Source organism: Neopelma chrysocephalum, unplaced genomic scaffold (genome assembly GCF_003984885.1).
Source record: "Neopelma chrysocephalum unplaced genomic scaffold, ASM398488v2 Primary Assembly neopelma1_143, whole genome shotgun sequence".
NCBI lineage: Eukaryota > Metazoa > Chordata > Aves > Passeriformes > Pipridae > Neopelma > Neopelma chrysocephalum.
The window spans coordinates 6290983-6318810 of record NW_020897805.1 but is presented as its reverse complement, the minus strand read 5'-3'; the positions used below and the strand labels follow the sequence as shown (position 1 = coordinate 6318810).

Sequence of the window (27828 nt, the reverse complement as noted above, 5' to 3'; positions counted from 1 at the left end):
TTGCAGAAAACTTTAAACATAGTAGCTGTTAAAAGCAGAGACTTTTTGCACTACAGACCAATTACATCATCTGAGACTGAAAGAACCAATTAATTCAAGGCCAACAGTACCTTTGTCCAACGTTTGCTAAACAGCACAGACATCAGTACTGCTGAGATCCAGAGGCCCTTTTACAGTAATGGTCTTTTAACATGGTCCACCTTTGGTTATTTTATGGCAGCATGAACTGCATTTAATACCATAAATATAAAGAATAGGTACTAGGGCATTTTTTGGTAATGCTTATCTCCATCAGCACTAGACTGTACCTCGAAAGAGACCTTCTATGGGATTTGTCACTAATGCACCTTTTACGGGTTGAAAGCTTAACTGCTACATATGCTTTCATAATATGTGTTCTGTTATTAAACTTAGAAGCACTGAGACAAAACTGAAGAGAGAGCAAGAAAACACTTTAAGACTGCAAAACTTAATGGAGCCCAAAACTGGTATACCATGAAAGGTCTATTCAGGACACCAAGTTCTTCAGCTGACGTGACCAGACCACATTAGCCTTTCAACGTTCTCTCTCCGATGAGTATGCCAAGTCTCTTAAGAGAGTCAAAAGCCTGAATATTAACTAAAAGTGGCATAGAGATGAGTGAAGAAAAACCCTGTAGCTTCATATTAGATTGCTTAAATACTCTGAAACGAGAAGCAATTTTTCCCTCCCGCTGCCCAGTTTCACTGGAACTGTCAGGTTATTTAATACCATAAGCAGTTGTGTCACACTGACTTTAGCTACCATCTATTAATACTTCAGCATTTTAAACAGATACAGCTTCCCCTGTACAATTCTTGTGGTGAGCCCTTCTCCTGAAATGCATTCCTTACTCCCTACTCAAAACACAATACAATGAAGCAATAATATTCTCATCATTAGAAATAACGGTTCTTACTGTGTAATTACTGTTCAAGACTCTATTAAAGTAGGTAAAAAGTCCAGAAGTACAAACACCATTAGATGCTTGTTGTCACATTCTGTTAACAGGCTGGAAAGTATGTAATAAACATACCTTCTATAAAATCATTTTCACCATACAGCTGCCTCTCTCCTACTCCATCGTCTTCATCTTGTCCATCTTCTTCATCTGGATTATTGATAACTTCTAGGCCAGCCTCGATAACTTCCACCAATTCATCTCGTTTATCCTTTCTAACGGGTTTCTCTTCTGGATGCCGAGTGAGTCCCATTTCCAACTGGAATACTTTCATGGATGTAAAGCTTTCGAAAGGAATGACGCCATATTCACTAGGCAGTTTGGCCCCCATGCTCACCTCAGCTTTGTCAATCTGGGAATGAAGAAACTCTAGGAGATCATTGGATGTTTGTTCTTTGGTGCCCTGGTAGTTCATACCACTGACCTTTGGGCTCTTTTTTTCCTGCAGGGACTTCAATTTATCACTCATTTCCTGAAGCTCTTGCTTTAACTGGGCAATCTGACGTTTCAGACTGGTAGCTCGGTTTTGATAATGCTCTTCTTGTTCCTGCAAGAGAGCTTGGTAATATTCTTTACCCATGTTTTCACCTACAACACCAGGTAAAGATCCATTCCCATCTGTTTGCGGAGCACACTCGAGCAAATACATGAGCAAGACTAAACTGAACAGTAAAGCAATGCCCACTAAGAGCCAACGAGTCCTGGCTTGAATTACTAAGCCTCTTCTGGGCATTCTTATATTATTTCTGTTTCCAATCCTAAAAGATGATTTATTTGCTCTCGTTTTCCAGGGAACATCACCCCAGACATCAAATCTTAGAAAGAGAAGGAAAGTACAACTGCAATAGCTACCACAAGTTCTGGTAACATAGCTGATGAGCAGTTTTCAACCTTTGCCTTAATCAGGTGTCATTGCAGAGATGTAAATCTGAAGTTCCTATGTCATCCATAACCATCAACTGTAAGTCTGGATGACGCCATACAGTTTGTTCAGGATTTCCTACCCCAAACAAAAAAAACCTGCAAAAAGGGAGGAAGATGGAAGACACCAGCAAGGAGTCATATTTCCATTTCCTAATTCAGTCCTATTTGAAGGAGTTTAGCCTATTTCAAGTTCTTTGAGGAAAGTCTGCAAAAGTAATTTTATAGGCTTTGAACAGACAGCAATTTTTTTCCCCCACTATGTGTGAGAGCAGTCTGCAGTTTAGTAACAGTGATTTTCATTGGCTAGTCTTGCTTCTCCTCTGGCACTTGAGTACTTTATTCCACTTCCCCTCCTTTCCTTGGAATATGTGGTTTGAGTCAGCAAAATGAAGACAGAACCTAGAATTAAAAGAAAGGTGCGTATTAGAACTACACAGCAGCCAGTCATTTGGAAAACATATGAACAAAGTCGTAACACATGGATGGATGCAAATGACTGCTGGTGGAAGGGGTGAGAAAAGGAGAAAGAAAACATTACTTTTTCCTTTACATTACCCAAAAGTGACTCCCTTTGACATAGTGTCTGGAAAATAATAATATGGACAGTATAATGAAATGCATTTCTCACGTAGCTAGCTAAAGCAGTAAAGGTTTCATCAGTTTCATCATGTTTTGTTTTAACTCTCCCATGCCTTCTTAGTTTTTTGTTTTGTTTTACTCTGTGGGAAGGAAAAAAAACACCAACAAACCCACTCCATGTCTTTCCTACTCCTCTAAACTCAAAAAAAAAATCTCCAAGAACTATTTTTGAAGAAGCAGATGCTTGCAATTTCTTTTGCTTTTACTTAAAGTAAATATCTTTCAGGGTGTAACTATTCACTCATGAATAAAGTATTGTAGATACTTCAGCAGCACTTCAGATTAAGTCAAATTCAACAGAAATTAAAATTCAAACCCCTATTCCTGATTGATGAAAGGGAGCCTCAGATGATCCATTCATTAACATTTCCATTTTTTGATATGGTTAGACCAGTGTGAAGAGGTATTGACTATTTGCACTCTTACACCACTGACCAAACCAGCCCGGAGGAAAAGACCAGGGAAAGAGACCAGAGTTATGCAAGAGGGGGATATCAAAAATCCTACTTGGCAATGACAGTCAGCTAAACATTCAATGGGCCTCTTCAATGACAGCATAAAAAGCCAAGAAGTAGGCTCAATGCATGTTAGTTTACTTTCTAACATTAATAAAATACTTTCAGTTAAAATTTGCTTGTATAAAATAAGTGAAATTCATTAAAATATAGATATGGATATACATCCATTTCAGCTGTGTTATGCAGTTACGGTTTGGGGGAAGTTCTGAGACTTCCTGTTTAGTTTCAGTACACTTATGAGACTAGAAAAAAATTACCCACTCCAATACTCCTTATATATGGGTTGGACAGACTTATCTAGCACTGCCAGCAGCCACAAAGCCTGTCTTCCTCTGACCTTGCAAGTCAGTCAGGATGCCATGATGCACTCCATGTGTTTACAACAAACACCTTGCAGTGTGGTTCCCCAGTTATGTCTTTGTGACTCTTCTCCCCTCCCTTTGGCTTCCAGCATCAGGATACTGCTTTATTGAGAATCGGGTACCCCGATCAGTGGTATGATAAGTATCCTCATTTGTAAGAAAGCTCCAATTACAAGGCCTGAAAGATTAAGTGATTTATTCATACCACCAACAGCAATGCCTGTGATAGCTGACCCTAAGTTTGCAGACAAGTCAGGCACATTAGGTTTGGCAACAGCTGAACACCTTGGAGTTGTTCAGCTCAAATCTACAGGACTGCTGGAAGCATTTTTTAGTATCTCTAGTGCTAAAGTGTCTTTTAATGAATATTTTAGACAGATTACGTAGGAATTCTTAATACAGCAGCTTAAAGGCAGTAGTTACCTGAAACTGATGCTTTTTGAACTCGTGGAAAAACCACTAGAAACTTTGATAGAAAATAAATAACAGTCTTATCAATTGAATACTAGATAACAACATTTCAAGTCGAAATAAGGCAGAAGGTTAGTCTCTCCTTATTGCACAAACACAACATTATATAAATGCAAATTAAGTACCCATAAAGAGTGATCAACACCAGATGTATCCTCAGACTACTGACCACCATCCAGATGTGGTGAATCAAGGGAGACAGAAGAAAAAACAATCTACAGGATAAAGCCAGTTCACAGAAATCACGCAATATCACCCCAAGATTTCTTTAGCAGAAAGATGACTACATGATGGTTTTTTACATTTCTTACTGAATTCTTGTTCTGTTATATTGCAAGAGGTGAAGCCACAATTAACAGCATAAAGAACCATAACTTTCTTTAAACCTCGATAAATGCTAGACTGTACTAAACCCACTCCATGCAGAAGCTGGCACATCTTCAATCAGTAAAGGCATATGGAAAAGTGATCAAACTACCTGACTTACATGAAATATCAATAAATCTCATTCCAACTATTTTAACTGTTGTTAACCGATAAATAGATACCCCTGAAGTTGGGACATTAGTCTACCTGGCCTTTGTATTCAATTCTTGCTCTACCAATAAATTGCCCTATGTTCAACTTCAATGAGTCACTAAATTTCTTTTGGTCTCATTCATGTCTTAGAAGCAAGTGACAACAGATTTCCTGACATGGTGTCAAGAGAATACAATGTACCAGGAGATTAGGATTCCCGCAGGCAATAGCAGGGGGCAGTGAGGGAACAACTCTGTTCTTCATAACTTTATTAACTGTGGTTGAACATACATTAACATGGTAAGCATGGATTAAGGAAGTCAAAACGCCTCCACAGGGATTCACTGCTGGCTCCGCATCACCAGCGCGAGAACAAAAGCTTAGGAATATCTGCACATTTCTGGGCCTTCCCACTGGCACTTCACCTGTTTACATTACAGGGCTGTTTGGTAGGGCAGTGCTTGGGAAAGAGATACAATAAGCCCTTTCTGAAGCATTAAGAACTACACATGGTGGGCTGTAAACAGCTCACTGGTCCTTTTCCTTCTAGGCTCTAATTATTCCTTCATTAGCAGAAACCCTTTACCTAGAGGGCTAGTGACAATCTTATTAACCAGACAGCCTTTTTACACAGAGATAGTCATTGCTTATTTATGTTTGACCATTTTCATGCAACACCCTAAAGAACAGGCATTTTTCCTGCTACAGCTTCCCAGTGGCCTTTAAAGGCAAGGAATGTTCATGCAACCACTTATGTTGAATATTAAAATTTCAAATTGCACATGGAGAGCTGAGTGGGTAAGCTAGCTTGCTAAAGCTGTGGGGACTGAGCCAATTTGGACAACTTTTTTTTTCCCTTCAGTATTACTTCTGCTGAGAAGAGTCATCATAAAGGAGTCAGACACAGATTTCATCTTGCATACTCCAAGTAGTGAGTGAAGCCAGCAAGAATATTCCCTCTTATCAGAAAATGAGGGTTTATGAGAACTCTATTTCGCTATCCTTTCTTTTCAGAAAAAGCCCTATTTTTGCATATTTACAACCCAAATTTGATATGAATTAGGTCTAGCACAGCACTATTTTAGGAATTCCAGTAACTACTCCCAGGCTGTAGAATAGGATTTCAAGAAAAAGCAGGCTGTGAAACCCCAGAATGAGCAAAAGCACATGGGATCCCAAGAATCCCAATAGGGAAATTATCAGTGTTACATGGTACATTCTGAAGTTTACAAAAAAGAGTAATAAGATTACCTGGAAGTAAGTAATCATACAGAAGTTCCTGGAATTTAAGTGTTGAAAGATTAAGTTCCAAAATTTTAAATTGCACATGCTGATATTTCACTTTATTTCAATTCTTCAGAACAAGTATATTTGCAGTAGTCTCTATAATATCCAAAGAATGAGACATCTCAGGCTTATACAATGCTTATAAAGATCTGCAAGCTTTCCAGAGGCAACTGGTTGTTAATTCTTTCTGGATTTCCAGAGCCTTATGTATATTCAACTATGGAAATGTTTCTGTTCCTTACAAAAGAGCTCATTGATTCTCTAAGCACAAGGGAATAGACCAGCATGCTAATTGAAAATGCTTTTAAATTTTTTTTTATTGTACTAGCATTCTGTTTTGGTTCCTTGTTGCAAAGGATGAGTATATCTTTCTAAAGAGGGGAAACATTCACACTTAAAGCAGTGACCTAATTCAGTATGCACTTGGCTTCACGCCAGACTGTATGGACATTCCTTGTGTGAGCATGCTTTACTTTAGACATGTCCTTTTCACTCAGCATGCCCTAGATGGTCATTGTTTAGCTGCTTATGAAATTCCAGCTGATAGTTATTTTATTGTTCATAATTTCACCCAGATGCCACAGATATTCACTGTCTTAAGCCTCCTCCACACACACATTCTTCTCTTCTTGGCAAGTTATACAATGAAAACATAAGGTCTAATCTCATCCCTCGAATATTCCCTTCTTATTCTGAAGAACAGTGTCACTGAAAGCAGAATAGCTTGGGAATGTTGGAGAAACACAGCACACAGTTATTTTCTCACTTGCTGAAACCAACATAAAGCAAGTTGGGCGTCTGCTCTCGCAGACAATCTTTGCATAAACCCTAGAGTGAGAAACCTCAAACCATACCTTAAATACACAGAAACACATCATCTCTGCTTAGACAGTCTGCTGAGACATAGCCTGAGAAGAGACAAAGAAATTTTTCAGGGTTTTATTATACAGTTCTAGTCAAACAAGTACCAAAGTCAGATTTTTCAGTTTTTGGGAAGAAAAGCAAATAGAAAAATACATCCACAAGCAGAATTAAGGGCCAAAGTTCTCACTTTCCATAGAGAACTACTCTTTACTCTAGAATCTCACCCTCACTGGACTGACTGTAAAAACCATCTTTTTATCACAATTCTGCCATCTGATTTACTTTCAGCTACAGCTCTGCCTCACAAGCAAACATGTACACACACATGCACTGCTGGACAGGAGAAAAGTGAGAAAAGTTGAAAGCCACAATCCATTTATGGAAAGATAACCTACATTCAACAAAACCAGCAGGAAAATGAAAATAATCACAAAATATTTTAGACCTTACCAGTTTAATATTAAATTCTGAAGAATTTGAATTTTGTCCTTATACACATTGCAACCACTGCCCACAATATACTAATCACATCAGGCACATGCAGCAGCTAATTTTCAAGCTTTTTAACGTTTAGAACACAACACAATGTTCCGATTTATCACAACATGCCAGTTTAGTTGGTAAGCACTCAACTTCAGCTTTGCTACTCACATTACCTGTTTGACACTAAAGTGAACTTTTCTTCCATCTACCTTTTATGATTTTCATCCATTTCCTCATGTCCTCCTCTCTACCTTCCCAGCATTCCTATTCTATGGCACAGTACCTTGGCATGCTCACACAGTCAATACTGTATAGGACCAAACCTGCAAGAGCACATGTCAGCACTCTTCAACAGGTCAGAGCAGCTTCTGCAGAAAGTTATTCTTCCAGCCACTGCAGCTCTAAACCAGAACCCCAAGAGTTAAATAAGACTCAAAACAATGAGACAGCTGTCTTGAGAGACTAGGAGTCAGAATCAGCTCTCCATCACATCTAACTCTACCCCAAAATCTGTGATCCTTAGTTCTTGTAAGCTTATCAGCTCCACTTGGTTGATGAAAATGAAAAATGCATTCTGCACATGTCTGTCTGTCACACAGCAGACTCCAAGCGGCATCAGAGAGGCAGCTGTGTTTGTCACTGCACCCAGCCCCACCTGGCTGCTCGGCAGCCAACAACCCAGGGGAATGCTGAGCTAGCAGGTTAGCACTGCTCCTATTCACTCACTTTGGGGCTTTTGTGTCTCCCTCTGCTTTCTTTGCTAGAAACTCCCACTGGTGAACACTGCCAAAGCCAGAGTCCCACAGGGGGAGCAGGGGGACAACGATGACTGCACACTGATCATCTCACTTCATGTTTAATTAAGGATGTGGGGAAAAAAAACCCACCACACAGTGGTGAACTGTACACATTATGAACAGCCTGTGATGAATTATAAAGTGCTCAAGCATATCAGCAATAGGCAACTTCAGACATTTGTTTAATTCCTAAATGGGAAGGAATAAAATTATGCTTTTGGCACAGGGACCATAGTAGTACTCGCAGTACAGCAGGAACAAGTAGTTCAGGCATGGGAACCATAGGAAAAAGTTACTTCAGTGATGGATGCAACAATCACAGGATTTATTACTCAAAAAATATATTCCTCATGCAAATGGTTTATTTTACAAAAAGCAACTATGTGGGTTTGTCAGCAGAAATGCTGTGCTCCAAAATAAAATTAAGACCAAACCTCCACAAGTTTCCACTGTCACATTAGAGACTCCAGTATACAGGGGAAGATATACAGCGTTTCTTATCTCCCTTGTTTCATACAATAAATCAACTCACTCTCTACACTAGGAAGAGATTTAATCAATAATAAATCCTGCCTTTTCCAAGGACCAGATTCTGTTAATTAATTACAGCTTTTCAGGAGATGCAACTGAAGCAACACACTTTATACCAACCTTGAAAACACAGAAACATAGAAAAGAGTAGGGTTTAATTCTAATAGTGGTTTTCAATCATCCTAAAAATCAAGTCTGTCTCGGCTTGGCCTATGAAGAACAATCAAGCAGGTCTCACTCTTTACAGCCTTCCAAAACCCTCTCTTGCAATTTCTGCCTCAGTTTCAGGTTCCCTGGAATGTGTTTTTACAATAGCAACACAGACCATCAGGGCTGTGTGAAGGGTCCATCCTCCTCCTGTACCACATTCCTTCCCCACCCTATGTGCATGACCAAACAATAAATCAGCATGCCAAGCTGACAGAATAGGAAATAACATGGGGTTTATTGTTTCTGCTCTCAGAGAAAGCAAACAGAAGGTGGTATCCAACAACCTAGAAGTGATGATATTTTTGCCCTGACAATCCCTGAAAAAAGCAGTCATGCTGTCATCCTCAAACGAAGGAAACATTAACTGTACTGAAATGGTTTAAACGCAATTCTTTAATAATCTACTGTGAAATAACAAGGAAAAAAATGACCTTTTGCTGAAGCAGTTTTATCTCCTATAAGTGAGAAAAGCAAGCAAGTTATCACTTGTCTTGGCATTTGTTGTTCCTAAACAAAACTAAATCCATTACATAGTTAAGTGGACAAATGAAAGAACAGCATTATTCACATTATTTATTTTATATCTAATCCAAAGTAAGCAATGAGCTTATGAATAGGAGCCCTGGTTTGGCTTCAGTGAAGCCAGAGCAAGTCCATTTGTCTGGAAACTGCTGAATTAAAATTGGAACTTGAAACCCAAACAGCTACACCTGAACTACGCTGGTCAGCATTATCCCATTTCAGATAAGGCCAGGAAATAAAAGTCAACTCACAGTCACTTTACTGTTTGTATGAAGAGAGACATCTTCTTGGCAAGAAAAGCTACCTAAAATGTCCGAGGTAGGACCAGCTGAAGGAGTTCTGTTTGCTTGCTTGCTTGTTTTAAAATTCTATTGAATAGCTATCATGAAAGGTTCACTATCTTCAGCTTCCACATGATAAATAATTTTTCTATTTTACACACGTTTTCCTACAGTTATTTAGCTTGTGGGTTTCTGCACTGCTAAAGGTGCTATTCCTTTTTTTAAATTTGGCAAGAAAACCACAAACTCTAAGTTTGGAGAAGCATGTCTTCTTCCTCTTATTGAAAGGGAATTGAAGGAACAGCAGTATTACATGACTACGCTTATTGTGCCTACTCTGTTGGTTGCTAAAGTTCAACCTAGAACTGGGAACAGAAGTACAAGTAGCTACTTCAGTACGATTATCAGGGAAGCTCTTTCTCCTAGTATTCCTAACATCTTGTAAGTAATGCTGTTTTTCACATGAGCATTAGTCAAGATCCCAGCCTACTTTTACCACATGTTTTATTAAGCCCTTATTAACAACACAGTCTCCATGAGGGACTGCATAAATTATATGGACAACTAACGTGGGAGCGAGGTGGTTCCCAGTCCAGGGCACACCACCTGAGCAACTGCACCCAGCTGATGGCAGCACTCAGGTCTGCTCACTGAGGGGTGGTAGAACCTGCAAACAGCACATGTTAACACCGCACACCCAACCCAGGGCAAAAGGTCTGCTGTGGAGGACAGCTTAAGCAAGACGAAATCCCAGTTCTTACAGGAACTGCTCCTTATCTTCAAGGATGCACAGTAGTCTCCATTAGAGTACATGCTGCAAAATGTTGCTCTATCCTTTCAGTATGATAGAGCAACAGCTGCAGCAAGAGGTAGGAATTAAAATTATGATGCCCAGCAGTCTTCAAAAAGACAATGCTGTAGTAGGGCTTTTTTGCACATGAAAACAGCCTGCTTTAGAAGGACAGAAAAAACAGTTACACTTAGAAAGCATCACCTTGAACCAAAGGGAACAAGAAAAGGTGAAATACTCTTTAGACACCCAAAGTGTCTAAAAACTTAAAAGGCTCCAGCTAAATATTTCCCCCATACAAGATGAACATGCTCCAGCAAATGAAATAGAACAGTAAAAGGTAACTGGTGATCCCAGCTCGGGCACAGCATACCTACATTTTCACTGATGCCATGTTTTGTTCGTTAAAAACAAACACTAAGAATGACTGCAATTGTCCACTATGGTATGGTTAACAGGCAAAGCCAAAGAGGTGAGAATAATGTGGCTTTCTTGCAGCTGCTTCACCTAAGTTCCACATCTAAATATGTTCTCAGAATTAAGCTGTCTTCTGTTTTCACACATCTATCATCTAGTTCTCTGTGTATGGAGACTGAGATAACATAGTTACTATACCCTAAGCATACTGAAAATATAAATGCCAATCTAAGTAAAAACTCGTGTGCTGTTTTTAAAGGATAATTGCTATTCAAGTTCATACATGGAACCAGTGGAAGATTTCCCACTGTGGGAGGTAAGGATCCAGTTTCCTGATACTGTAAAGCAAACCTGAAAATGCTGTAGAGCAAACAGATTCCCTTTGAGGCCCTCGAAGGTACCTAGCAGGTGGTTATCACATGAAGTTGAAGTGAAAATACAGAGAATGCAAATTCTCAAATGCCTTCAACTTTCTTTAAAAGACTTTCAGAGATCTATTAACATCTGATTTAAACTGAATTTTAAAAAGTTTCACTGGACAACTGAGTACCACAGCAACATTTTCATTGAAATTATGATTTATATCCAAATATCTTAGGGGGGTACCTTGGACCAGGGAATATTTGCAAAAAAAAATCTCTTTGTGGCAAGTTTAAAGAGCAGTAAGACTTCTGAAGTGACCACTGGAAGACATTTCTGTGCATTCTGTCCAACTGATAGTTTGGCCTATGAGTTTTAAAATAGCTAAACCCAGTTTAAAATACTACTTGATACAGAAATCCTGAAGAAATGATGCCTTGAAAAATCAATCACCCTCAAGTTTTTCTTAAATAAACTGAATCAGCTAGCTCAAGTTCACACGTGGTCTACAAAGCTGTGCTCCCTTTGCTGTTCCTCAGTCCACAATCTCAGCTGGAAGGAGGAACACAACCTACGAATGTTTTCAGAATGGCTAAAAATCAGCATAGTAGTTCAGGTTCTGCTTTCAGCACAACAAATCAGCCACAAATATTTCACCAGACACGAAAGCTGGATGCCAAATGATTGAGAAACATCTGGTGCGTTCCAGAAGCACAGCTAAAAGCACTTATGTCATCTGTAATTTTTCAATTTGACATTATAACTAAGCATTACCTTACTCTTGAAGGACTAGCAATACCAAGCTTCATCAAAAACAGAGAAGCCAGCAGTTTGTCAACTATCTCTCTTGATATTTGCCTTGCATTGAAAAAGTCACAAGTACGAAAAAATAGAAACACCAAACACTCAACACTTTGCACTACCCTGCTTCCCCTCTCTTGTTTTGTTTTTCAAGTCCCTGAAGTCAGTCTTTGGACCACTTGAAACATCTTTCCTCCTCTTTTCTTGAAGGAAGAGATCAACATGTTTTGGAGGGAAGAGAAGCCAGGAGTTTCTGCAAACCTCTGCTAAGTTTTTGCAGATTCCTTGCGCTGTTTTTTTGTCGTGCTTGTATTCCACAACTTTCTTTTTTTCCTTTAATTTTTTAAATTGTTTTGCTTCACAGCAGGGACATACAGGTTGTTATCACAGACACTTATCACAAGTGCTGCATTTATCTTATGGTCCTACTGGCAACAACTTCCATTACACTATATGAACACTGGTTTAAAGATTTTTTTACCCTCCCCTCTTGTCCCTTCAGACAGTCAACTTCAATCCCCATCCCACTGTCACCTCTCCATCTGATACAGGTTTAGGACCTTAGTCATATAAGGAGGAATTCTGAAGACTTAAATGCAAAAAATTCAAAGTTACTGGATTATGTCTGAAATTGAGGGGGGAGAGGAATCCCACTTAAAGAAACATGCTTAGTAGCACTTAATAGCAGAATCTAATACAGTATTCTGGATGTCCTTTGCCAAAACACTGGTAAAATCTGCCCTGCAGAGAAATCTTACTGGAGCACTGCTTCCAGACCATGCCAGGAAGAGACAGGCACACCAGTCACACCAGCCTCTGGCCAGCCAGCACCAACTGCAACCCACACTCACCCTCCTACTTCACAAATTGTACGTCTCTTCTGCAGAAGACCTCTATCAGAAGATCCCAGATCACATGAAAGATGGACTAAACTGCTATCACTCAGCAGACTTAATTTTCACTCTACCAGAGCATCAGGAAGATGTGCAAATCATCTGCTGCCCCTGTGGCTGGGAGTAGTATCAACAGTGCTGACAAGTGTCATCATTTTTTACACCACTGCTTGGGGAAACCTTTAAGAGACAGCAGAAGTCATCTGAAAGCTGTCACCCAAAACACTCGCACAGGACAGATTTTACTGCATAGAAACTTATGACTTAGCCCTCTATACAATTCCAGAGACTCAGAATTGTGCTTGCATTTTATATTTTCACTGTTTCAAAACACAAGCTCATTTACATCATTTCCTCTGCTTTAATTCAACAGTGCTCCAAACGAGCTTCAATTGCTTCCTGTGCATTGTTGCTCAACACCTGCCCTTGCAGCAGCAACACAAACTCAACCCAGAAGAACCATCTAAATGTTATTTCTACAGAGAAGACACACAGATAAAAACACCAGACATTTACACTGGAGTAGCAGAAAATCTGCCTGCTAAGCTGCCTTGGTACAATTAACTATCACATGGTAAATGTCACAGGACATACTCACAACATCTACAAACAGAATTAGCTGCAGCACCTCTGTACAGCAGCACAGCTTTAAACTTTCACAGCTTTCTGCAACTACACACCTGAAAGTCAGAAGCTGTCCTTCCATGTCTCTTGCAACTGGCATCTGAAAAACTATTAGAGCTCTTTTTCTCACATGATTAACTAGGACCAGTTAATAGAAAAATACTCCAGATTCAGATAAAACTTTTCAGAGAACTCACATGTCCTACAAGTTTGGTCTTTCATGAAAGCCCTGATCTACTGTCTTGAAAAAAAGGAAAATGAACAGTGCAGACACACTAACCTCCTTTTATAGTTCATGTTCATCTGTCAAAGTTAAATATAAGAAGCAGGTATCTACATAGGATAAAAAAAACCTAAGCTGTTTAGCAACTTAACTTGGAAATATAAAAATGCAAATTTTGTATTTCTAAGATATCTTTAACTCCTAGGTGTTCTGCATTGTATTATTTTAACTTTGAACATGTGAGAACTAGTCTTGAGTTCAGCAAAATGAGAGAACTGTTGCTGGTGATAGCCATTAAAAGTAAGTGGGTAGGACCCATCTCCAAGGATTTTTTTAGCCATGAAAGAATTTTACCTCTGTTCTAGAACTCACATATTGGTTTCCTTGAACAGAAATTCCCTACAGTATGCCAGAGAAGAGTAAAATTAATTTCCTTAGGTTTTGGGAGAACAAGTGCCAGAAGTGTCTGCCCGCCCAACCCTCTCTCAGCATCAGCCCAGCCAACTGGACACTGCTGAGACAGCTGTGCCACTTCAATTCTGCACACTTCTTTAGTTGCCTGGTGTGTACTTGCACTCAAACTCCCACTCCTCTACTGACATTTTGGGTCATTTCTGGCCATGGTAGAGAAGGTGACGGGAAGCCTCGCTTTTGACAGCGGGACACATATGCTGGCTGTCAGATGCTGATCCAGGCTTTCCAGACAGCTGCCCTAAGTGACATCCCTACCAGAAAACCCACTAATGGACAAGCATCCTCTTCCAGGAGCTGCTTCACCAGTGAAATACCATTTAGAACAGGGAAAGAAGAATGGGTAAGAACAAAGAAAGGCCAGACAGACCTGCCCTTTAACATTCCACCAGTGAAAGAAAAACACAGGCAGACCTACCCCTTCTGTCACCCACCAGCAGAGCTGCCAACAACACTGTCCTCAAGTACACCTACTCAGGAGACATGCTCATGCTCCACTGCAGGCTGGAGAGGCAGATGGGGTCCAGACCAAGAACCCCAGGGCCACAGTAAGGGCTAAAGGAATCAATTAGACTCAAGGGCACTGTGCTGGAAGGCACCTGTACTACAGGCATCACAAAGCAGTAAACAAGCCAATCACTATAGTTACTTCTTATTACAGTTGGAGATGATTGTCAGGAAATGGTTAGATTAAAAAAGTACATGCAAGACTTCCTCACATGACAGCTTCCTCACCTCGTCACATTTGGATGCTCTGAACTTCACTTTGAAACACCAACACTGCTGATGCTCTTTCCAGCACTCACAGCCTGAAATGGCTTTCCAGTTTCATCAACTTGCTAATAGCAGTTTTAGAGCACTTGGTTTGTGAATGGAAAGAGCCTTTAAAAACAGATAAGGTAAAGCAGAGATCGTTCCAAGATATTATTCCACCACACTCCATTCAGAAATAATTGTGGAGCGAGTGCCTCCTGCCAGCCTTTACCATAAAAAAAAGAGCTGCAGCATAGACAGCCTGGTGCCAGCATAGAAAGAGTGCAAGCTTCTCAACAAGTATTTCCTTTTCCCTTGAATATCTGATCTTTAGTGACTACATATGGCTTGCAATGATTACCTTCTTACTCTTTTTTAAGAAGTTTCTCAGCTAGCAGTAACCAACAGAATCACCAGTTTAGATTACACATACCAAAAAGTGTAAGATAACCAAAACTATTAAGCTGAACAACCTGCCTGTCTACATTTTTAAGTATACACGAGATAACTGCAGCCTTACAATGAAAATTTCTAAAAAGGCTTAGATAAAAGCACAAGCTAGCTGCGCCTAAAAAAGGCCTTAGACAGTATCCTGCTCTATTCCTTTTGCACCAAAGACACTCGTGACTGGAGGGCTGCAACTTGCAGAATTTTTCCTGTCCTCAAGAACTATTTTTTTTTTCAAAAGAGCTTCATAAAAAAGAAATTAAGAGCATTAATGTCACTGCATGCTTTCAGATTTTTTTAATAAACCATAATATTAATGGATGTGCTGGGCTTCTCTAATCATCATTCAGAATAAAACTGTTCTGGCAGACAGTAAGTGCCCTTCTGCAAATTCTTACAAGCTGTAGTTCTAACTCAGAAATAAAACTATATTGCTATTCCCTTCAAAAGGCATTACATTTCTTTATGAACATCTTGTGAGTTATGGTTTCATTTTTCCCTTTCCAGCACTAAGCTAGCAAGAACATAATGAGATATGTAGATAAAGCACAGGTTTGGGGGATGTTTTTGTTTGTTGGTTGGCTTTTGTTTGTTTGTTTGTTTCAGGTTTTTTTTGTGGTGGGGTTTGAGTTTTTTTCCTAAACAAAAAAAATAAATATGCTCCAGAAACATTTTCTTTCCACTGTGCCCTTTGAGAATTTTTTTTAAATTATTTTTAAAATTTTTTTAAAGGAAGTCTTGTGCTTTTGCAATACCTGCCTATATGCCATTTTATTTTTCCAGGAGCAAGATTATCATGGCCTGTTCCCCATACTTTTATTCTGGAGGGATAGTCCTCTAGAGGTTAGATGAGCTAACAGAAAGCCAAGGACATTATCAATTCCAGCACTGATCCAAAGCATGAGTTTCATTCCCACCTCTGTGATCCTGCTTCCGCATTATTTAAAGAGAAAATACTGCAAGTCATGAAGCTTGCCTCATAATGACAGAAGTGTTTCAGAGTCAAGAAAAATATTGTGCAATTTGTTTTCTGCAGTGAAAAAACCTGGCCTCATATTTCTCAGACCCTCCCTCCTCCAAATTTCAGTTTTGTAAAAGTCCAGATTGTTCTGGTGATCCTTTTTATAAAGAGGTCCACAGAACACTTCTGGCAAGCCGGAAAGTAGCCGACTGGGGTTGAAATTCTTGTGCCACATATGTTTGTGGGGGTTTTTTTGGCAACAGACCACAGGTCCTTATCATCTAACAATGCCCTCAGATGATGTTTCTCACTCACTTGGGGAGACCCATATCCTGGGCTTGGAACATAAAAGCAAAGAATTTAAATTTAAGAGTAATTTCGTGCAACTTCTACCACAATGTAACAGCTGTACTGACAGGTTTGGGGGTTTCTTTTTTTCCCCCCTTCCTTCCCTCCCCCTTTAAGCCTCAGAAAGACACTGAAACACAGTCATGGGATCAAGAAAGGAAAGAACTATTCAAGATCAACTAATCTTAATCACACTGAAGGTTTTATGTGCTTTCTCCAGAAACAGGCAAGCTGAAGAATTTCTATTTGGGCCATACAGTCATGTACTTCAAAAATCATCATTCTTCCTTCCATGTCCATGGTTTAGGGAAGTGGTGCTGTAGCAACACTCAGTGTGGTCTCTGATACTTGTGATAAGGACTTACTGGTAAATAGTCTCCTGTAAAAGCCTCAGGGTATAATTGAAACTCATAGCTAAAATCCCCCCCGCAAAACACATCTACCTCCACTGACAGCTGCTGGGAATATTTCCAAGCTGCTGTCTTTGACAGTGTTTGGGGACCCACTATCTAGCTAATAAATAAAGAGAAGCCAGAAATTTCCTTCAAACACAGTAAAGCAAGATAGGAACTTGCAGTCAGTACATGCTGGAAAAGAAGAAACTGTCTTATGAGGCCTAGCATTACAATCTCCAAGGAAAAAAAAACAAAAGGGAAAAAAAGAATTTTTACTATATGACCTTAATTTGAGGGATACTGGCTCAGTGTTAAAACAGTCCCTCTTTTCTGCAGTTCTTTTGAGTTACCCATGAGAGCAAGAGAATAAAGTTAGTCCTTATCCATCAAGTTTAGCAGAAGAGATTAGTGTCTCAATTTCCACCTTGACAGAGGGACTTGGAGAGGAAAAAACCACATGCAAACACAGCCACAGAATAAAGTAAACATTAATTAAGCAGATCTTGATTTTACTCCCCTGAAAACATGTACTATCACGTTTAAATTTCTGTATACTCAGCTTTAACAATGGTCTTGCAAAGAGCAATCCCCCATTTCTGCTTTAGCATTTCTGAATCAATTGACTGCTAACAATAGCACAATTTATTTTTATGTTCAATACCAAAACATCCCAACTTTCACCGTATATGAGCACAGAACTTACTGAGCAAGAACGTGCCTGACCAAAAGAAAAAAAAAAAAGGAGATGTAAACCACAGTTAAACCATACTCAATATTTTACTGAAAATAATTAAGTGCCCTCTCATCATCATTTCCTCTATTTTTGGGGGGAAGGCTGGCGGAAGGAATGGAGGTTTCCCGCAGTCCGAGCAAGTTAAAAGGCACCCCCGCATCCCCAGCCCGGGCGATGACACGGTGCCCGGCCCTGCGCTGTCCGGGGCCACCTCGGAGCGGGCGCTGCGGGGGGGACCCCCCGCCGCATCCCAGTGCCTGCGCCCCACGAACGCGGCGCCCAGCACGCCCACGGCCAGTTAACACAATGGAAACGCAGCCGTGAGGAGAGAGAGAGAGAGACTCATTTTATTGTTGAGACAGCTCTGCGGTAAAAACCGAGTGGCCGAGCGTGCTCAGCCCCCGCCGCCGGGGCGGTCGGGACAGCCCCCATCCCACCAGCGGCCCCGGCTGCGCGGACCCACCGCCGCCCGCGGCGCTCAGCCCGGGCCACCCGCGGCTCCGCTCCGGGCCGGGACACGGGGCCGGGCCCGCCGCGATACCCCCGCCTGGGGCCGGCGGGGCTCTGGGGCGCTGCGCGGCACCTTCCCCCGGCGGCGGGGGTGCGGCCGGGCCCGGCGGGCAGGTGAGGGGCCGGGGGGGGCGGAGGGGCGCGGTGCCGCCGTACTCACCGCGCGGGCCGACGGCGCCGCGGCCGCACTTCCTGCACGCTCGGAAATGAGCGGGCGGGACCCTCCGCCGCGCCGCTTAAAGGGGACGGACCGGCCGCCCCCGGGGCGGAACCGTGTCCCCCGCGCACTCCCTGGGGGGAGCGGGCCCCGGCTGGGCTGTCTGTGAGCGCCGGCGGGGAGGGGCTCGAGATCTCCGTCTCTGCCGCTCGCCCGCCCGCCCAGCTCCCCGGGGCGCCTCGCTGCCCGCACACCGCCGGGTTCCGGGGCGCTCCGGAGAGGGCGAGAGGTCCGTGCCTGAGGGCGAGGGTCAGGAGCGTAATCGATGAGGCAGCGCCCGCCGGGCCTTTCGCTCAGCACCCCCGGCACACGGACCGCCGGGCCCACGGGGAGCGTCCCCGGCCCCGCAGCGCCCCGGGAGCGGCCGCTGGCTCGGCAGGAGCGCCGGGAGCGGCCCCGGCCCGAGCGCTGCCCGCCCTGCACAGCTGTGCGCCGGCCAGGGGTTCGTGCCCGAAGGTGCGCGGGTGTTCTGGGTACCGCCGCGGCACCGCCTGAGTACAGTGGAGCTCCACGGCTCGCAGAGGTCCAGCAGCAGCGCAGCGATGCCGATTTCTGAGATGTTAACAGAAAACATGGAGTTGTGATGTAGCATTTGTGCTCGAAAATCAGGGGTTCCAACAGCAAGCGTAATTTACCAATAATTTTTCTACTTATCCAAATATTTATTTACAGTTCTGTATTTGCAGAAGAACATTTCATTGCATTAATTTTTTAATTATTATTTTTTCTGCAGGACCTGACCTGAAAGGAAAGGAAAGGCTTAAAAAATCATGCACCTTTCAGCCATCTGTGTGAATGGTGGCCTATAGCAGTTTAAAAGGGTAAAGCCCAGGAAGCCAGTGAGCTAGTAATGTTCTTTCACAACTATGTATTGAATGCTTCTGGTCCCACTCATCAAAAACAGTCATATAAAGTCAGTAAAGGCTTATTTCTGTAAGGACCTACACCCTCCACTTGACATCACTCTGCTGGATTGCTTGTGACTGCTCGCCTTCCTGAAGGGTAGGCACGAAGAGCTTTCCAGAATATAGCTCCCAATGGCTTCAGCAGCAGAGGCTGCATCCTCTGTCATGTTATTGCTCTGTTGAGGTCTGCACCCCATTTAGCACAGAGCAGCTCTTTGTCTCCAGGCAGGCGGAAACCATTTGTTCATAAATAGCTACACCACACAGCCTGGGAGGGGGCTGGGCATCCAAGGACCAGTTCTGTTCAGTCTAGATTTCAAGCCCTCAGACAACAAAGGTCTTTCCAGGGAATACCTTAAATGAGTGGAGAAAGAACACTTGGCTGGTGTGACCAGCCACCCGTCCAAGTGCTTTCCTATCCATTGAAACTTGTCATGATGCTGGATCATCATTTTAGGTATCCATCAAAAATATACTTGAAAAGGCTCACAGAGAAGAGAGTTATCAGAAGGTTTAAGATTTTCACATATGCACTCCCAAAACTAGATAAATGTGGGTCCATTATTTTTTTAAAACAGTATGTAAATACAGTACTATTTTAAACCTGACCTCAAGTGAACTTTCTGTTGCATGTTACAGAGAACTGTTGAATATCCCTCAGCACCTGCTTGTCTTCTGCATTGTGGTAAATGTGTAGGAGTTTGGTAAATACTCATGTTATTTTCCTGACACTGGAGACTGCAGTGTTCTGTAGACATGATATTATTTGGAAGTAAAAGAAGATAACAGAATAGAAATAACTGAAATTACTGATTTCATTAACTAACACTACAATGTAGGTCCAAAACAAACTCTGACAACTCTGTATCACCCACTGGTTGGTCTACAGAGAGCGACCAGATTCTGATTATTGTCCTTCAGGCTTCCCAGATACCACTTTTCTGTACATGAGCTAGTTGCCACTATATGGGGAGATCTCTACAGGAGATTGTACACAGAATACTTCAAGTGCGAGTTTACTCTGTTTAACAGAGTTCCTTCACTACCAGAAAGATTTTAATTTTTTTTTCAGATTAAGAGAAGATAAAAGTAGGTTTCTTAAGCTCTAATAATAATGACATGGGTATTCATAGTCATCTCTATATAAGAGGTCTACCACAACAGGAAAAATGATGGTTTTGCAGTGATGTTGCATATAGCTTCCTGACTCTTCTATCAGAATGAGATGTTCCAAGATTTGTAACTCAGACCTATAGTTATGCTGACAGATGTTATAGCTCCTATTTGGTGTAACTCTTAAGAGGCCTACAGAGGAAATCTCTGTTTGTTTGTGAATAAAGCAGGCAAGAAAACGTTTAGGAAATGTCTATATTTTAAGACAGTTCATTTCAGCCTCGGGATATTCCTTAGAGGGGTAGTTTGCACACCTCCTAGCATCTGAAAGTAATAGTGTGTGTATATATATAGGTGACACAGCTTTGAATTTTCCTAAAACATTATGATAGGATGCTTATTTAAAGACAGACTTTAAAAATGTTTCACTAAACTTTGGTAAACACTGTTCTTAAATTGGTACAGTTAGGGGAAAGGAAGTGGCTGGCAATAGCTTATTCAAAAAAAAGAAGAGTTTTCCAGCAAAGCATTAGCTCCAGCCTCTAGTGGTTTTCGGTTTTTTGTTTGGTTGGAGTTTTTTCCCGTGGTTTTTATTTTTTTAAGCATATGTGTGGGCTGGAGGGGAAGAAACAAAAGAAAAAAAAGAGAGAGGAGCTGATCTGAGAACATGATACCAAAGTGAAAGAGTAATGTAAATGAGACCAAAGGAGAAAAAGCAAAAAGCAATCCTTCAACAGAGGATATTTTTGTTCTTTTATCCTTTTGAGCTGAAGTAAAACATGTATGTAGAATAAGAAAGATGGTCTGTTATTTTGCCTGAAAATTCAGAGCTTTAATTGCCAAACAATAGTCATTAGTTTGCCTTGACACAGAGCTTTTTGTCAAATACCACAGCTCAGCTTTACTGATGGCACAATTCCAACATGATCCCATGTGAAGCTGCTTTCTTTTTCCTTGTTTTAATTGTTGCAAATTATTTATAACAGATATTGAACAATGCAACCAAAAGCATGAAGAATTTTTAAAAGCCTGAAATAAACCACCCTACAGTATTTTAATCATCTTGATTTATATCCCTTAAAATCCTCAGTTTGAGCTTCTTTCTAAGTTATACTCTCTAACCCTTTGTCACTGGTCCTGTTCAAATACATCTTGTTGCTATGGGCTATGAAATGAGGGGTTTTAGGGGAGGCTGTGTGCTGTAAAATTAACTTCTGTCTGCCTTGGGGAACACTAAGCTTGACCTCAGACTTTGCTGTTGATGCTGCAGTGTGAGCACCAACCGGGTCACTGAAAGGCCAGCCCAGGGCTCATTTTGTACCTCCCAAAGTAGAAAGGACTCTGTCTTATCAGCATCATGGGGCATCTACAGTGAGTACCAAAAGTGCTTGGAAGGTCAGGATATTTTACTTCACTGCTTTAGACTGAAATAATCTCTTTGACTTGCGATAGGTTTAGGAGAGACAGTGTGTATGAAAACTTAGTTTGTACCAACATACCGTGCAAAAACCTTCCTGTATTTATTGTTACTGTGCCCCTTCTTTTGCATCGAGCAACATTTTGATTTTGGCAATGCTTAGACTTTTGGCCTCTATGTCTTTGAATGTTGAAGGACTACATTTAGTCATGTAGTGGTTTGGTATCAAATAAATAGTAATTCTTTGGTATTATAATGTACTACATTTTGGATTCAGAAGCATATAATTTATATAATGTTTGGGAAATGAACTGCTATGGATTGCTTTTTTCCTGCTGTTTTGGGATCACAGTTGCTAAATTACTTCCTTTCAGAAATTCCCATTAGAAAACAGTATCAACCGACTTTAAAATCATATTGAGTCCTTTCATACATTAAAGCAGACTCAGTAATTTTAGTACTAATTCATGAAAGCAGAAGAAATTCCTTATCAGAAGAAAATAAACAATACAATCACAGCTGTAAGTGAATGTAAATAAGATTTAATTTTATCTACTATCTGAAAAAGCTTTGTTCTGATAACAACAGTGATTATTGTAGTCCACTTGTGTTTTTTCTTTGAATAGTGATAGTTTAACTTTAGCAGTGGTATTAGCATCTGGAAAAGTGTGTGGAAGGATACAGCAGAATACAATCTCTTAAAATAACTTTTTCTTTTTGAAATCAATATATAAGTTGCTGTTAGCAACAAGTGTTTGCTGAGCTCTGTGGTGGTAGCAAATGGACTGTGGAAACATTACCGTACAAGAAGTAGGGATGTCGCTCTGGTTTGTGCCACAGGGAACAGGAACACAGAAGGGGAATTGCAGGGAGCTGCATTAAGTGCCTGGGCTCTGCTGCCTGCTCCAGCTGAGAGCAGCAGGCAATGTTCTGCAGTGGTAGCTGATCATTTTTCCTGGCCACACAGCCTTATTTTTCCTGGCAGGCACAATGGATCGTATGCCCAGGGTTCCACTGCTCTCTTGCAACTGCACCAGGGTATCACATCAGAATAACCAGTAACAACGTATATGGAAAGTAATCCATGTATGTAGTGCTGGAATTCTATACCAGTTTATTTCTGACTATTCCAAATGCCTTTCCTATATAGCTTCTGTCTAATGGCACCAAGAAGTGCTGTAGGCATTTTTCCAAAAAGAGAAGAAAATTTTGTCACAAATATATTGACTACAAAGCAGCTCTGAAGCAAAGTCCAAGTAACTGTAGTCTGTACCTAGAATGGAAAACTAATAGGAGGGTTTTGACTAGAAGACTCAGTGTTATGCAAAACATACTAAAAAAAAAGACTTTTTTTTTTTTATTTTTTGCTCTTCAGCATTGCAGAACATAACCTATGAAAACTATAAAGTAATATATTTAAAATCAATCTTATTAAATTACTTTTTAAATTGTAGGCTCAACTATCTAGGATGCAATAAGAGAAATAAGTTGGATCATTCTATATATGTGAAATTTAAGCCACACAATCTTTCATGAACATTCTTTATCTGATGAGATAACAATATAAATTATCAAGGTCTTTTGGTTGGTTATCTGGTTGGGTTCTTCCTTGTGCTGGAAAGTTTCATGCACCAGAGCTCAAGTTATTCAGATAAATATCTAGATTAAATACAGTATCTTTATACAGAAAAACATTTGGGCTTCCTTAATCTGAGATGCTTATTTTTTTTTAGAAAATACTCAGTATATCAGTTTTTAATATTTGTTACTGCACAATCAGTTGTACCCACTAAGCCTGTCCAGTAGTCAATAAAACCACCACCACCTTCCACACAAAATAAAAACAAAACTGTAGAGAGGTACAGTACAGAGATGATCCTCCACGCTGATAGCTTAGCAAACAGTCACTACAAAGCCAGTGATCATTTCTTTGTACAATAGACAGGACCAGAGACCAAGAAACTTCCCTTGTTCATTGTTTGTAATGTGCTGGTCTATTGTTTGCAATATCTATCTACTCCACTCCAGTTTAGGGTTTGGGGTTTTCTTCCTAGTGTTAGCTACAGGCATATCTGTCATTGCCCAAAAAACATCTCCCTCCCTTTGAGTCCGAACTCCAGTCAGTTCATAAAATAAGTTATTTGATTCTTTTGTTTCTGGTACCATTCAGTGTTGTGTATACATCATTAAAATGTTTTTAAGTGCAACAATTTTAATATTTGTAAACTATGCCTTCAATAAAATGACATGGAAATAAATAATAAAATCACATAACTACTTTGATTGTATTAGTAGCACTTTAGTATCAATGACTGAAAAAATTCTCACAGGGCTGAAACAGTGTAAGACAAGGCAAAAGGAAGGTAGGATCTACACTGTTCCCTCATCAAGAGAGAACTCTCCTGGATACCATAGAATATCAACAGACAACCAGAAAAAAACACCATACCTCAACTGAGCAGTTGAAAATACTCTGTTTAGATTTTCATGGAAATTGGCATCTGTTCCTGTGGTGCATAAAAGCAGTGGCTGATTTTGGAAATGTGTTAAAGCATGCTGCTGAGATTTCACTATAAAACCAGCTGGTAAAGATGAACTGATTTGCAAAGTCAGGATCAAATGTCACTGCACTACCTTCCTAGCAGTCTCACAAAGCTCCCCTTTAACTGTTGACTTGTAACAATCGTTTTGTCTTTATCTTTGTTAGGAAACAGTTTTGCTGATCAGAATCTTGCAATGGCTCACATCTGTTGGTAAAATGGAACTCCAAATCAAATTAATTCAAAGCAAGATTTTACATTAGGAATGCAATCACAGGAGAGCTGAATAGCAAGATGCTTCGAAAAATCATTTGAATTTGTTGCCACTCCTTCTCAAGAGCAAGGAAAATGTGTTCCTGCTTCTCATTTCTTGTTCCTATTTTTAGAACTAGAATGAGAAAGACCTGACCTGGCAGCCTGTATCCCATTTAAATTAAGGAGCATCAGGTTCAGAATTATTTACTAGATGGAATTGAATGGTTATAAATTACATTCCTATTCCAGTTTTATCCTCTTTTTAGTTTAAATTTAATGAATGTTAGTTACCAGTTCTGACACTGGGCTAGACAAGCAAGGATTTGTACTATTTTAAAAAACAAATCATGACAGGATAAGCATGGAGATAAAAAGTTTTTAAAATTGACTTTTTCTGCAACTCAAGCATCTTAGAAGCTGCGTGCAAGCTGTATTTAAGTTACTGACGTACACTCAAAACATTAAGATGTTCATTATAAATGCAGAAAAATGTGAATTATAAAATTTGGCCCTATGTAGCAGGTGAAAAAAAATAGATTAACCTGTGAATGCTAAAATATTGCTGATAATTTTGTGTATGTTTGTGTGGTGTGAATGTTTGCAATTTTGATCTCTCAGTCAAGGCTGCTGCTTGATAGCTGTTAGCAGGTGCAGGCTGTCTGTAAGGTCTTTGATAAGACCTGGACTATGCACAAGCAGCACATCCTGAATCTTTCCTGATGCTCACTTGTGCTTATGCACCCAGGCCATTTCCATGGGGAAAACCCCTTGGGCTGGGGTACTGGAAAGATGAGGGCCAAAAGGAAGGAAGGAGGGGGTCCTTGGGCATCCCTTGCCTGAGGTGGGTAACTGCCAGCAGAGCTGGCACAACTTTCTGTCCCAGACACCCAGGCCAGCAGCAACCTTCTTGCTGTGGTGGGAGGTGGGGGCACAGCAAACCTAAAGCGTGGAATAAGCAAGTAGGCTAAAAGCTTAAAAGCTCTAATTTCAGCTTTTAACTGAACTCCAGTATCCAGATTAACTAGGGACTCTTGTTGACTGTGACACAGTCAACATAAGGAGGTGCTGCTTAATTGCTGAGGGGGATGTGATATTTTCGTAAGCTTTCTGTTGTAGTGTGAATTATGGGGTCAATATGCAAGCTACAGTACTGTATCTCCTCCCCCCTGAGCTACACTCAAATCTTATATGACAAGGTCTTTACTGTAGGTTCGATGCCTTTTATAGAATAAAGATAATATGTGCTATTCATATCACTGCATTTCAAGGTTTAGCACTGTTGTTATTTATTGCCTAATAAATATGTGATTATCATTTGAAATGGTAACAATTAGAAGCAATCTCTAGTTTAAGGTCTAGCATTTCAAAACATCCATTTCACATTTTGTAACATGGATAAACCATAATGGAGACTCAGTTAAGCAAAGAAATGATTCAATAAACAGTATTTCTGTTTGGTTAAAAAGTTGCCTCTGATGACAACTTGTTGCAGTCTAATTTGATTGCTTACTTTATCTTTGTGCATATAAAGATGGTGATAAATGGTTTTCGGTATAAATTAAAATATTCTTGGTAGTATTTTTACAGAAACCCACATCACCTGTTTCTCTTCAGTATTTAAAAAATTGTCACAGTTCATTTTGAGAAATGATCCTGGAAGAGCAACACTGGGTGAGACCTTCAACAGCCATGTTTTAAAATAAAAATCCTTATAATGAGTATAAACTTAATGGCTTTATTTCCTATGTTGGACCAGGCCACTGTTCAGAAAGCCTCTCTGCACAGCAAAACCAGTTAAGTGAGCGTTTGAACAATTTCCTGACTCAAGGCTAAAATCTCTCTCAATTATTCATCCCCTGTGCCAGAAAGAACAATTCTTGTCTTCTGCTGTCAAATCAATCCCTGACAGTCTTGACCAGACAAAAACTACCTTGGAGAACAGTGAACTCTGCTTGCTTCTTGCTGGCTGGTTCTTGAAGCTACATATGCATTAAAAAAAACATACTATAAATCTGGTGTTTATCTCCTGGGTCTTTCCATAGGCTTTTCCCACATCTCAGTCTTTACAATGCTCTTCCAAGCTGTTCAATCATCTGAAGATTAACTCTTTACCAGCTTTCTCAAGGAAAAAGATCAGCCCTCACTCACGTCCTCCTTATGTGTCAAATCAGCCACCTCTTACTTGAGATTCCATCCTTTTGACATTTTCTTTCACAACAGATGTAAGGCTGAAATGAAGTTATTCCAAATCTCTTCCTTTTTTGTGATATACTCTGGAATAAAGAGATACTGTTCTTGTTATTGGTAGCAATTTGGCAAACAAGTAGGACCAGTGTTCCTACTGTTTTAGTGACTTGCATCGGGCCATAGCTTACATCACAAAATCTGAAAGAGGAAGTGGAGTTGTTTGGGTTTTTTCCCCAAACCATCCTAAAATACACCTAAATATAGGCAAGCAAGATTTGTTGCAAACCAAATGCTTAAAATACATGCTCATTTGATTTTGTTTTATTAAAAAATTTAAAATACGTCCATCCTTAAGCACAGTAAATTCAGACAGGAAATTGCATTGGCAGGAAGCTATGAAAATGGCACATGTTGCAAATGGAAATCGGTGTTCACATCAAACTCTTTCAACTATGATCATGTTGGGAGGGAAAGCCCTGAACAGCTGAAAAATTATATAAGGGCTTTAACAATTATTTATGTGACCTGCTGAATGCAGAAGAATCAGACTAGAAACTGCAATGATTGACTGGGGACTAAGGGAATACCAGGGTGATAGCAGAGAATAAAGAGACCATACATCTGCTCTTTGCAGTCATCTGTTGACTCCTTGTCCAAGAGATGTAGTGCTAGTGTGGTATAAAGTAACTCCACAACTGCTTTTGGCACTATTGTTTTGAAAGCTTAAAATCATGTGTCCCTGAAGTATTCAATAATAAATTATTTTGCAAATATAATTCTAAAAGTACAGCCCTAGATGTGTTGGCTTAGATTATCTTTTGTCGTTCCCTTACAGGAGATCATGAAATACATAAAAAGGTAGTCCTGCTACAAAGGATAATCTTTCCAGCAGGAGTCATCTGTATCCTGGGCTGCCTCAAAAGAAGTGTAACCAACAAGTCAGGGCTGGTGACTCTCCCCTCCTACTCTGCTCTAGTGAGACCTGACCTGGGGTCCCCAGCACAGGAAGGGCATGGTCCATGGTTGGAGCAGGTCCAGAGGAGGCCACTAAGATGATTAGAGGTACAACTGCAATGCTCT

The 27828-nt window shown here is 40.5% G+C and overlaps 1 protein-coding gene across 2 annotated transcripts in view; it reads right to left on the bottom strand.

Moving 5' to 3' along the window:
- The window catches only part of CSGALNACT2 (chondroitin sulfate N-acetylgalactosaminyltransferase 2), a 33617-nt gene extending 15271 nt beyond the window's left edge, over positions 1 to 18346 (bottom strand). The window contains exons 1-2 of one of the 2 annotated variants that reach the window (XM_027700155.1): positions 18275 to 18346; positions 1056 to 2303 (exon numbers count right to left, since the gene is read on the bottom strand). In XM_027700155.1, coding sequence (XP_027555956.1) covers positions 1056 to 1713 — 658 coding nt within the window. In that variant the 5' untranslated portion in view covers positions 1714 to 2303; positions 18275 to 18346. Of the gene's footprint in view, positions 1 to 1055; positions 2304 to 6554; positions 6694 to 18274 lie in introns of those variants that run through there. The other variant, XM_027700156.1, reaches the window with a different exon arrangement.
- Between the last annotated feature and the right edge of the window lie 9482 nt (positions 18347 to 27828).